The 12,746-nt window shown below is 37.0% G+C and overlaps 1 protein-coding gene across 4 annotated transcripts in view; it reads left to right on the top strand.

Annotated features, from left to right (window-relative positions):
- ACBD6 (acyl-CoA binding domain containing 6) overlaps positions 1–12,746 on the top strand; it is a 199,940-nt gene that overhangs the window by 5,084 nt on the left and 182,110 nt on the right. For all 4 annotated transcript variants that reach the window (XR_016039600.1, XM_088845295.1, XM_088845294.1 and 1 more), the window contains exons 2-3: positions 3,449–3,513; positions 6,166–6,262. Coding sequence is in view for 3 of the 4 variants with exons in the window: in XM_088845295.1 (XP_088701421.1) it covers positions 3,449–3,513; positions 6,166–6,262 (162 nt within the window). In the remaining variant the exon portion in view is untranslated. The remainder of the gene's footprint in view (positions 1–3,448; positions 3,514–6,165; positions 6,263–12,746) is intronic.

Below are 12,746 nucleotides of genomic sequence, written 5' to 3' on the forward strand. Positions count from 1 at the left end.
AGCCCAAAAAAACAAAGTCTGACTGTTTCCACTGTTTTTCCATCTATTTCCCATGAAGTGATGGGGCCAGATGCCATTGGGGCCAGAAGTGATGGGGCCAGATCTTTGTTTTCTGAATGTTGAGCTTCAAACCAACCTTTTCACTCTCCTCTTTCACTTTCATCAAGAGGCTTTTGAGTTCCTCTTCACTTTCTGCCATAAGGGTAGTGTCATCTGCATATCTGAGGTTATTGATATTTCTCCCAGCAATCTTGATTCCAGCTTGTGCTTCTTCCAGCCCAACGTTCCTCATGATGTACTCTGCATATAAGTTAAATAAGCAAGGTGACAATATACAACCTTGACGTACACCTTTTCCTATTTGGAACCAGTCTGTTGTCAACATGCATACTTTTTACTTAATACAGCAACTTACAGATAAATATGCTTATTCAAGCTTGAGTATTTGGCATACAGTTTCTTGAAAATGAGAGAAGTCAGACTGTCACTTAAAGGAAAACAACTGCTGGTATTTGTGGCCAGTGACAACACTTGAGCCTTCAAGTGAAAATTAGGTTTGGAAAATCTGTATCTGCCACCTGATCTTGACAGGTTCCTAATACTGAAAAATGTTTTTGATAGATTAGTGCTGACTTTAGTGATTGTGAACTTTTACTGTTGTGTGTGTAATGAAATAGGTCAACATTTGGAAGATCTGCATAACTCAGTGAAGTATTTTCAGATGTTGCAGGGAATGAAGTTGCAAATTATGTGTGGATAGAAGATGCATTCAAAGTATGTGAGTCAGACCAATGGATTTTAATGTAACAGTATAAAAATTTTGTTTATATGGCTTCAGATTCCACATTGTGAAAGAAAGAAAAGAAAGTGAAGTTGCTCAGTCATGTCTGATCCTTTGTGACCCCATAGACTGTAGCCTGCCAGTCCCCTCCATCCATGGGATTTTCCAGGCAAGAATACTGGAGTGGGTTGCCATTCCCTTCTCTAGGGGTTCTTCGAGACCCAGGGATGGAACCCAGGTCTCCCGCATTGCAGGCAGATGCTTTACCATCTGAGCCACCAGGGAAGAATCTTTAAGAAGCCATCCTTGAAGAAACTGCCACTTGTTGAGATTTGGTGTGATATCAAAGAAGAATATCTACAGTTATCTCAAAATGCTACTAAAATACTTCTGTCCTTTCTAATAATGTATCTGTGTGAAGTTGTTTTCTTCATTCAAAACAGTGTATCACAATAGACTGAATGCAGAAGTAGAATACACCTGCCTTCTATTAAGGCAGATAGTAAAGAGATTTACAAAATGTAAAACTGTGTCACTTTTCTCACTAAATATTTTTTGCCTTAAAATATATAGTCATTTTTCATAAACTTTTGTTATTTATGTTAACATGTAACAAGTTTATTATTTTTAAAATTAATTAATTCACATTTTAAAATATCTTTTCATTTCTAATCTGCTAAATATTGATCAGTATAATCCACACAAACAAAAACTCTTTGGGGGGCTCAGTCTCTGAGAGTGTAAAGGGATTACAAGACCAAAAAGTTTTAGCACTGCTGCAATAAGATCTTTCCATGATCACTTCTAGCCTGGGCAGAGGGAAAGGGAAGAACAAGTCCCTCTTTCTTTTTAAGAAAAATATTTATATCACTTTTACACACATCCAATTCCCTGGACCGCTATTTTTATGACGCCTAATAGTTTATCTCATTTCATATTTCTAACAATCCTGTAGTTCAAGTGATTTTAGAGATGCCAGAATGGAAGCCTGGATTCTATGTAGCATACAAAACAGAGTGATGTCTAGGAGAGGAGTATTGGACTTTGGTGTCAGTCCTGGAGTCAAGTCTTGACTCCTGATTCAAGATTTATAAATGTATGAGCAGTGACAATCCTCCTCAGCTTCTCTGTACTAGTTTATAGAATGAGTATGTAACGACAAGCCTAACAGGATTGTTGTGTGGCTCCTTTGACTTATGTGAAGATTTTGGTTTATGGTGATTGTCTAAGAAATACAGCTCTTGCTCTTTCATCCTTTCTTCTCCCTGTCCCTTCCTCACTGGACTGCCCCTGTGTCACTGTACACTTTAATAATGGCCAGAGAGCCATGCGATTAATTACTAAGCAAATAATAGAGATGATAGTTATTAGGAAATCAGAGCTGAATGAGATAATTGTAGACTGAAAGGGTTCCTTAGAATCTGAACCTTGAGTGGTACTGAAAGGAGTGTAGCATTTTGAAAAGTGGAGGGAAGAAGGTGAGGGCTTTTCAGTTGAGGGAAATAACGTGAGAAAAATAGAATAAAAATGAAAATTCTTAAGGCAGTTGAGTAGACCAGTCGGGTTAATGAGTAGACCATCAGTTTGATTTTAGCAAAATGCGTATGTTAGGAGTATTAGGAGGTAGTGGGAAGGTCCCAGAGAAGTAGGTAGGGTTCAGATTGTGGTATTTAGCTTTAGGGAGATAGTGGGTAGCTATTTTGTTGAACACATGCCTAATGTGTATACATTCCATATGCAACAAACTTTTTTTTTTTAATTGCCTTCAATTAGACACGATGTTATGTGCAATTAGTGGGTTAAGAATAGTTTCTTAGAGACTTTATTCTTATAGAAAGATGAGACTACACAAACCTCGCTAACACAAGGGAAATGTGAAAAGTGCCATCGCAGAGAGGGAGAAAGTGTTGTGAGAGTTCATCAGAAAGGGAGGTTACTTGTGGCAGGGGAATCAAGGTGTGCAGTAAATTCTAACTTGTGTGAATTTCATTTATGCGTATTCATAATGCAAATAATCACTGTGTAGTTTAACTGCAGGTGTTTGAGGATTAAAAATAAGTATTGACCAGGAACAAGAGAAGATTATTGTGGAATAGATAGAATTTATGGAATTTGTCGTTGAGAACCTTGACATTTTTTCATGGCTTTTAGCATCTAAATTTATACTGACTAGTTTCGTAAACTTGAAAATAGTGTGTTTTATTCTGGAGTTTGAGAGAGAGAAAATGCTGATGGTGTTGAGAATCAGCATAAACAGACTGTATGATGAATTCTGATAAACTGTACTTTAAAGCTTGTTTATTGCATATTTAAAAATTCTTCTACATTATAAATGGTAGCATGATTACAAGATCTATAATTTGTTTTATATATATACATAATTTGTCTAATTTAGGAATGTAACTGTTTATCATTCATTTTTTAAATGTGTTATACTGTTAGTTAACAGTTGTTTTATGCAATAAGCCAAAGCAGCCTCTATTTAAAGTTTATTTTTTTGGTTTGCTTTTGCAAAGAATGTTACATTTTATTATTTTATATAGTTGTAGATATTTTCTAACCTATAGTTACAAAGTATACATAATAGATTTAAAAATTAAAAGTTTCTCAGGCAGTTTTTTGAAAAATAAATTCTTAATTTTATCTCTGCCCACCCTCTTCATTTAGGTCAAAGTTGGAAATTGCAATACACCTAAACCAAGCTTCTTTGACTTTGAAGGAAAGCAAAAATGGTAAGAAATTGTTGGGATCTCATGTGGTTGTTATAAAGGGTTTAGGTGTTCAGGAATTAGAAAGTAGTAAGCAGATTAAAGAATTATTTTTATATTAATCTCTTTCTGCTGTAGGCAGTGCTAATGACAGGCAGTTGGGAGAGAGATTAAAAGAAGCTGATTTTAGATAAGTCTCCTAAAGGATTCTTATGCTGTGATGTTGGTATATAAGTAGTTCACAACTGATATACATTCCTCACGTATGAATCACTTCTTAGAGAGTGACCAGTAGAGCTGTTGCTTGAAATTTTCCTTCCTTATCATACAGCCCCTAATGGCTCACCACTTCTCTCTGGAGGGATCTGGGAAGAAGGTCAGGAGGATGGCAAGGGAGCAGAGCAGGGTAAATCCCTGTATTTTACTCTGTTTTCCCCTCCCCAATTTCTTCTCCTCATCGCTAATGCTCTTCTGTTCCTTGCCTGCCGTGGTAAAGAAGTACTTCTAATAACCTCTTGAGCAGAGGGGGAAAGAAAAATAGATACTGAGCCTACTTCTTTCCTGAATACATAGAAAGATTATGCCCTCCTAGAATTTTTTTTTTTAATTCAGAGATTACATCCTGTCATATGAGGCCTTATATCCTCCTACCTTGTTTAAGTGAAAAGAGATAAATCATATACAATAGGGAAACTTACAGAAGAAAGGACTTTGGAGCATCCGCCCGAAATTAAAAGTAGAGAGGGAAGGGTTTAAAAAGAAAAGGTGAAATATGGTTGCAGAGAAAAGAAGCACTAAAACTGGATTCTCACCTTCTTTCCAGAGCAGTGCTGTTCAAAATGTGGTTCCCTGAACAAGTTACCTGAACTGTTCCTGAACTGTTCCCTGTCTGGGAACTGTTTGTCACCCAGCTGTGAGGAGATACACAGCTTGAACCTGAAATGCAAATCAGTAATGTCATTAAGCAAAATTATTTAGTTCAGCTGACTTCTTTTGTGTAGAACATTCTCAGTGAAGGAAGCTGTGCTTTGATTTTCTTTCTGGCTCAAGCTTCCTATGCTGTTGATAACAAATAGTTCTCTGACTGGCATCTTATTACTGTTATAAGACTACGTGATGTATATTTTGTGTTTTTAAATTTATGAATTATAACTTCACCATTACTTTCTCCCCTGTGTTTTCCTATTTTTTTCATTGTTTTTAGTAGTTTTTAAAAGTTTAGACTTTACGATTATAATTATTCAGGCAAGAATCATCAATAGATGCAAAAACCATTAGATGAAAAACAACTCGGGAACAGTATTCACACAATCTGAGTTCACACAACAAGAGTTTACTTATTAATTACAAGGAGAAAACCTGGAGATACTGCTTGTACTACATCCTGACTCTTATCACTAATGATGGGACAAACTCCTGTCATGTGCCCCCTGATGTGATGAATTGTAAATGACATTTCACCTATATGTTGTGCTTGCCAAATATTTCACCTGATTCTAATCATGATTAATCATTTTTGGCAAGAAAACTCTCTGGGTGAGGAAACAATCAGACAAATGCAAATTGAAAGATATTTTATAAAACACCTGGTTTGAACTGTTAAAAAAAATCAGTATCATGGAAGACAAAAATACTTGAAACTCAGTGTTATGTGTGAGTCTTGATTGGCTCCCCGTCTGGAAAAAGAAAGCTATAAAGAACCTTTTGGGGAAATCTAAATACGGTTCATATACATTTATTTAATAGTATTAAATAATGAAATTTCTTTACTTTGAAGAATGTATATTTGGGGTAAAGTGTTAGGATGTATACAAGTAAATTTCAAGAGATTAAAAATAAATTTAGGAAACCCCAGAAAGACGGGTAATGGAAAAACTCTGAGACTGACTTATCTTTTACAGTGGATCAGTGACTATACCTCCCAGCTGGAGGCAGAAAGAATTGGCAGGGAAAAGCCAAGAAGGAGGCCAGGTCTAGCAGCTGGCAGAAAAGAAGAGAAGGAAAGTGCAGAAGGGGGCTTAGGACTGAAGTATTGCTCTTGGTTATTAAACTGCAGGAGGTCCCTGCCTTCTCATTCATTAGTACTCTTTTCTCTGTCTTTGCTGCCCCCTCACTTGTGAAGTCCCTGCCCAAGGCCTCGGGCTCTGCTACTGGCATGTTAGAGATGAGATAACAGCAGGAGGGGAAGGTGTATTTCTCACACCTTAAAATAAGAGCTTGAAGCATTTCCCACAGAGTATTGTTTTATGTGATGCATAGTGAACACATTATTGAAATGCCATAAACACAGTTAACTCATTAGGTGGGAACTATTCCTGTTGTCTGTAGACCATGTGTTCTCAGCAGGGGTGAAATTTGGGTTTGAGGGAGTTTTAAAATCTTAGATATTACAATAGTTTATGTCTTCTTATATTCAACAAATATGCAATATATATTTTAAAATTTCATGGGAAGGGTGATTAGGGGTAAAATGTGTCTAAAAGGGCTCCTTAGGTGGGCTGATAAGATCTGTATTGCTATGGACCAATGTAAAGGCAAAAATAGAAGGCTGTGCATCTATGGCTTATTACATCTTGTGACCATTAAAACGTGTGCCTTTTTCTTAATAATAACAAGAAATATACTGTTTGTGTTTCTTACATAATTAATGATAGGCCATTTTGGATATTACTACAGGGAAGCATGGAAAGCACTTGGTGATTCAAGCCCCAGCCAAGCAATGCAGGAATATATTGCTGTAGTTAAAAAATTAGATCCAAGTTGGAATCCTCAGGTAAGACTTAATGATTATAAATAACACTTTCCAAAAAAAATCATCTTTCTCTCAAATAAATGTTAAAACTAAGCTGTAGGCTTAAGTAATATCCTTTGAGTTTTATTTTCTCAAATAGAAATATTATAAAGTTATTGTAATATTTATCTATCTAAAAATACTATTGCTTATATGTTCATATAGCCAGCTATTGATACTGAGAACTCTGAATTGTGGAGAATTTTTAAAAGCATAATTGTAAATCATGCAAAATCTCAGTTCATTTTAGAATTTGAAAGAGTTTAACTTGCTATCATATTATTACCTTGAGAAATGGTAGGATTCTCTTCTTTTTTTTTCTTTTTTGTAAGCACCTTCTGTGCAAGTGCAAAATGCTTATTGATAGAGGTAAAATATGAATGATATACTTTCTGCTATTATGTAGTTTAAAGTACATGATAAGGCTTCCCTGATAGCTCAGCTGGTAAAGAATCTGCCTGCAATACAGGGGACCTGGGTTTGATCCCTGGGTTGGGAAGTCCCCTGGAGAAGGAAACAGCTATCCACTCCAGCATTCTGGCCTGGAGAATTCCATGAACTGTATAGGCCATGGGGTCGCAAAGAGTTGGACATGACTGAGCGACTTTCACTTTTACAAGGTATATTATAGAAGATAAAACATATGAAAAATAGAGTAATAGTATAAAATAATGAGGTGAGTCGGAGAAGGCAATGGCAAGCCACTCCAGTACTCTTGCCTAGAAAATCGCATGGACAGGGGAGCCTGGTGGGCTGCAGTCCATGGGGTCGCTACTAGTCGGACACGACTGAGCGACTTCACTTTCACTTTTCACTTTCACACATTGGAGAAGGAAATGGCAACCCACTCCAGTGTTCTTGCCTGGAGAATCCCAGGGACGGGGGAGCCTGGTTGGCTGCCGTCTATGGGGTCACACAGAGTCGGACACGACTGAAGTGACTTAGCAGCAGCAGTAGCAATGAGGTGAGTGCTAAGGTATCCAGTGGAAGAAGAGATTACTTTGGACTTTGGGGGAACTTGTTTCATTGTTACATATTTATTACTAGTATGAAGGATGGAATCAGTGATGGAATCTTAAAATGTCAGAGTTATAAGGAAACTTAAAGATGTAAATGTTATGACATATAAAATTATATCTTAATTATGAGTACAAAGTGGGAAAGATAGCCAGCTTAGGATATCTCTAATGATATGACTGCTATAAAACATCATTTGTGTACAGATATATACCATAAAAGTTGTGAAAGGACTTAAAAATCTGAAATTCAGTGGTAAGAACAAGTGCCTCTCTGAACTGAACTCAGCCTGAATTCAGATGGCACAAATATTTAAACAAAGAAAAACAAGACTTGAATTTGCGTGCCTTTAAGTGAGTCTTTACTCTTCAGGTCTAGCCACTGTGGTCTCAGTTCTTCCCTATTGACTTACACTTGACTGTTTCTGATTGCCTGGCTTTATGTAGGCATTTGAGTTTACAACTTTTGATAAATGACAGAATTTATGGCTTCTTATCTTCAATGCCTTAATTAGTAAGTAAAATTCCATTAACTATGACTATTACAAATGCTTGCACAGTCCATGTAGTTAAGTAGTTCTTCCTTATGGAAACCCAACTGGCCATTAAGGATGTTTTAAAAAATATCTGTAGCTTACCTATTTAATTTATGAAACTTGAGTAAACTAAACAGAACCAAAGATACATACTTTTCAAGTAAAAATGATTCTTTAATACATGATTCTAAAAATATGTTAACATCATAATCTAGTTGTAAAGAGAAATTTTATTTTTCATTGACATTTTAATTTTTAGTTTAAACACTCTGAGCTGGTACCTTTGACTCATAGCTTTTCCCCCCACATTTTTCTGATTGGTATGGGGCCAGACCCTAATCTCAATCTCAAGAGATTTGATATTTAGTTCATTATGTTTTAGGTTAAAAGAATCATTTTCTTTTGATATTTGCTTCTAAAGATGATGAAATAATAACAACTCTCAGGCTAAATGTTTTCTTTGCATATATTGCCCTTTGAAATCTTAAGAATTTTAAGACTTAGAAAGTGTTATTGTCTGCATTTTAAAAAAGAGGAAATTCAGGCAAGAGAGGCTTAGCAACTTGCCGAGATTAGGCAGCTAATAAATGATATTGCTGGGATCTGGACCTGTGCCTGTGTAAGCCCAGGTCCCCACTCTTATCCACTCTGCTCATTGTCCCATAGCTGTCATTATGTGTATTAGAAAAAAGCATGTGGGGAGGGTGTGATGGGGCAGTGGATGAATTGGGAGATTGGGATTGACATACAGCACTACTTTGTATGTAATTAAGGGGACCCTACTTTATAGCACAGGGAACTCTACTTGGTGCTCTGTGGTAATCTAAATGGGAAGAAAATCCCCAAAAGAGGGGATATATGCAGGGCTGATTCACTTTGCTGTACAGCAGAAACTGACATACTAGTATAAAGCAACTGTACTCCAATTAAAAAAAACAAACAAACCCTAAACCTTATGAGAGATCCTGAGCTAGAACCACCTTGCTAAACTTCTTATGTAGGCATTTGAGTTTATAACTTTTGATAAGTGGCAGAATTTATCATTTCTTACCTTCAATACCTTATTCATCGACTCCCATATTGATCATGTTTTTTTGTGTGTGTCTATGGTGAGAACACTTGAAATCTACTCTCTAAGCAAATTTCATGTATAGAATACATTGTTATTAATGAGTGTGTTTATTGGTAACTAATAATAGCACCTTATACTGTCTTGATATAACTTTTTTAAAGTTTGAAGAGTAGCACAGGAACTCTTGCATGGCGTTTGTCTAGTCATGCCAGTTGTTTCCATTTGTTTTATCATTTTCTGTCTACACGTGCATACATATAAGTAAGTTTCCTCTGAATTATTTTATTATTTTTGAACCATTTAAGAGAAGTTATAGACATCATGTCCCTTTACTGCTTAATACTTCAATACATTACTATACTACAATTATCAAAATTGGTCTTTTTTTTTTGGTGTTAGGAGTTCCTATAAGGCATGCATATGTGTGTGTGTATGTAGATATATGTTAAGATAAAAATTATAAATGTATATTTAAGGTGTACAACATGATTTATGTGTGTATACTTAGTGAAATGATTACTATAGCTGAACTAATTAATATATCATATCTCATAGTCACCTTTTCTCTCTCTGCATATGAGAAGAGCACCTGATATTTACTCTCTTAGCATACTTCCAATATTCAGTACAGTATTATTAACTGTTGTCATTATGCCTGTAGTAGACTTATTCATCCTACAGAATTGCAACTTTGTACCCTTTGACCAGTATCTCCCCATTTTCCCTAGCCACTGGTAAACACCATTCTATTTTCTGTGTCTATGAATTTGACTTTTTCATTTTTTTAGATTCTACGTATAAGTGAGATCATATAATATTTGTCTTTCTCTGTCTGGCTTATTTTACTTAGCATGATGCCCTCCCAGTTCATCTGTATGGTCATAAATGGCAGGATTTCCTTTTTTTCTCATGGCTAAATAATGTTCTATTGTTTGTGTGTATAGATACACACAACACATCTTGTTTATACATTCACCCATATATGGATACTCAGGTCTTTCCATATATTGGCTATTGTGAATAATGCTCAATAAACAATGAGAGGGCAGATGTCTGAGGTTCTGATTTCATTTCCTTTAGATGTATACCCAGAGGTGAGATTGCTGGATCATATGAGAGTTCTATTTTTAATTTTTTGAAGAACCCACAATGTTTCCATCATGGCTATACCAATTTACATTCCTACTGACAAATAACAATGATTCTCTTTTCTCAAAATCAGGAATTTTAACATTCATTCATTATTATTGTCAAATTTATAGTCCATATTCCAGTTTCTCATTTATCTAAAGTATCTTTCATAGTTATTTAAAAAATTCTGATCAGTCGTCCAATCTAGGATCATGCATTGCATCTAGTTGACATGTCTCTTTAGTCTCCTTTAATCTGAAGTGGTTTCTCAGCCTTTCTTTCTTGACTGTCATGTTTTTGAAGAGTATAGGCCAGTTAGTTTGTAGAGTGGCTCTCAATTTGCGTTTGTCTGATGTTTCCTCGTAATTAGATTTGGATCTTTACATTTTTGGAAGGAATACCACAGAATTGTGTTCTTCTCTATGCATTATACCAGAAGATACATGATGTCTGGTGTCCGTCAGATTTCTCTACTGTAACATTTCTTCCTGCCCCCTTTGAAATTAATGAGTAATTTGTGGGGTGATACTCTGTGTAAATATCCTTTTCCTAATCAGATTTCACCCACTAGTTTTAATATCCATTAACGGTATTCTAACTCCATCATTCCTTCTGCATTTATTATTTGGCATTCCACTGTGAGGATGGACTTTCCCTTCTCCCCTATTTATTTATTTACTCATTTCCAAAAACTGTGAAAGGATTCTACCCTACTTACAAGCTAATAAGATAGCCCATTACTGTTTCTTAGATACTGGCAGAGTTACAAGACTCCTGGGTCTGAGCCAAAGACTTTATTATTCATGGCATGGCAAACAACATGAGCTTTGTTGGATTTGCTCCACATTCTTGTGTCCCCTAAATCCCACAGGGATGACACAGGTGGGCCTAGATGGATTCCTGCGTACACAGTGGGCTGTGCCACAGGGAAGGAGCACTGAGTTTTGGGGATTCATCACTTTCATAGCAGGTAGAAACAAGCCTGTTGTTTTTCAGGGGTGTGGAAGAAATTACCTCATCCCTGAGGGTGGCTTACTGTACATACAACCCTGAGAAAAGGCCAAGATAGAAGTAATCAGAGCCTGGCATACTGAACATGAATGTGCAGGGCTGCTCAGGGCCCCTGGCTGGTTGCCTCACCCATTATAGTCAAGAATATACTCATAGATTTGTATTTTTTCAATAGTAATATCAACTACCATTGTTGTTTGGCCACTGAAAGCCATTCAAGATGGCTCCCATGTCCTTTTGGTATGTCCCCATCATTCTTTGAACACTTCTTTCTGGCATGTTTCAGGCTGTGTTAGTCTCCTAGGGTTGCCATAGCAAAGTGCCACAAACTAGTAGTTTGTAGTTTAAAACAGCAGAAATTCTCTTACAGTACAGGAGGCCTGAAATTATGTTGTTAGCAGAGCCATGCTCTCTGCGAAAGCTTCAGGGAAGAGTCCTTCCTTGCCTCTACCGGTATTTCTCTCAGAGAGTCCTTAGTTTGTGGCAGGATAGCTCCAGTTTCTGTCTCTGTTCACATGGCCTTTTCCCCCTGTGTCTCTATCTAGATTGCCCTTTCTCTTATTTAGACAACCAGTCATTGAATTTAGGGCTCGCCTTAAACCTCATCTTAACTTTTCCCCCTAGCTTTGTTGAGATGTAATTGACATATAACATTCTATAAATTTAAAGTATACACTACACACACGTGTTGATTTGACACATATGTATTGCAAAATGAGTACCACCATAGCTAACACCTCCACCATGTCACATAATTAATGTTTATATTTTGTGGTGAGAACATTGAAGATCTTCTCCTTTAGTAACTTTCAAGTATGTAATACAGTGTTATTAACTATAATCACCATGCTGTACATTAGATCCCCAGAACTTACTCATCTTATAACTTGAAGTTTGTACCTTTGACCAACATTTTCCCCATTTCTCCCCCACCTCCCAGGCCCTTGGTAAAAACCATTCTACTCTTTGTGACCCCATAAATCACAGCATGCCAGGCCTCCCTGTTCATCACCAACTCCCAGAGTTCACTCAAACTCATGTCCATCGAGTTGGTGATGCCATCCAGCCACCTCATTCTCTGTCGTCCCCTTCACCTCCCGCCCCCAATCCCTCCCAGCATCAGAGTCTTTTTCCAGTGAGTCAACTCGTCGCATGAGGTGGCCAAAGTATTGGAGTTTCAGCTTTAGCATCAGTCCTTCCAGTGAACACCCAGGATTGATCTCCTTTAGAATGGACTGGTTGGATCTCCTTGCAGTCCAAGGGACTCTCAAGAGTCTTCTCCAGCACCACAGTTCAAAAGCATCAATTCTTTGGCGATCAGCTTTCTTCACAGTCCAACTCTCACATCCATACATGACCACTGGAGAAACCATAGCCTTGACTAGACGGACCTTTGTTGGCAAAGTAATGTCTCTGCTTTTTAATATGCTATCTAGGTTGGTCATAACTTTCCTTCCAAGGAGTAAGTGTCTTTTAATTTCATGGCTGCAATCAGCATCCACAGTGATTTTGGAGCCCAAAAAAATAAAGTCTGATCACAATAAACTGTGGAAAATTCTGAAAGAGATGGGAATACCAGACCACCTGACCTACCTCTTGAGAAACCTGTATGCAGGTCAGGAAGCAACAGTTAGAACTGGACATGGAACAACAGACTGGTTCCAAATAGGAAAAGGAGTACGTTAATTTATATGCAGAGT

This window comes from Moschus berezovskii, chromosome 17, assembly GCF_049115385.1.
Source record: "Moschus berezovskii isolate FMDL1 chromosome 17, NW_MosBer_1.0, whole genome shotgun sequence".
NCBI lineage: Eukaryota > Metazoa > Chordata > Mammalia > Artiodactyla > Moschidae > Moschus > Moschus berezovskii.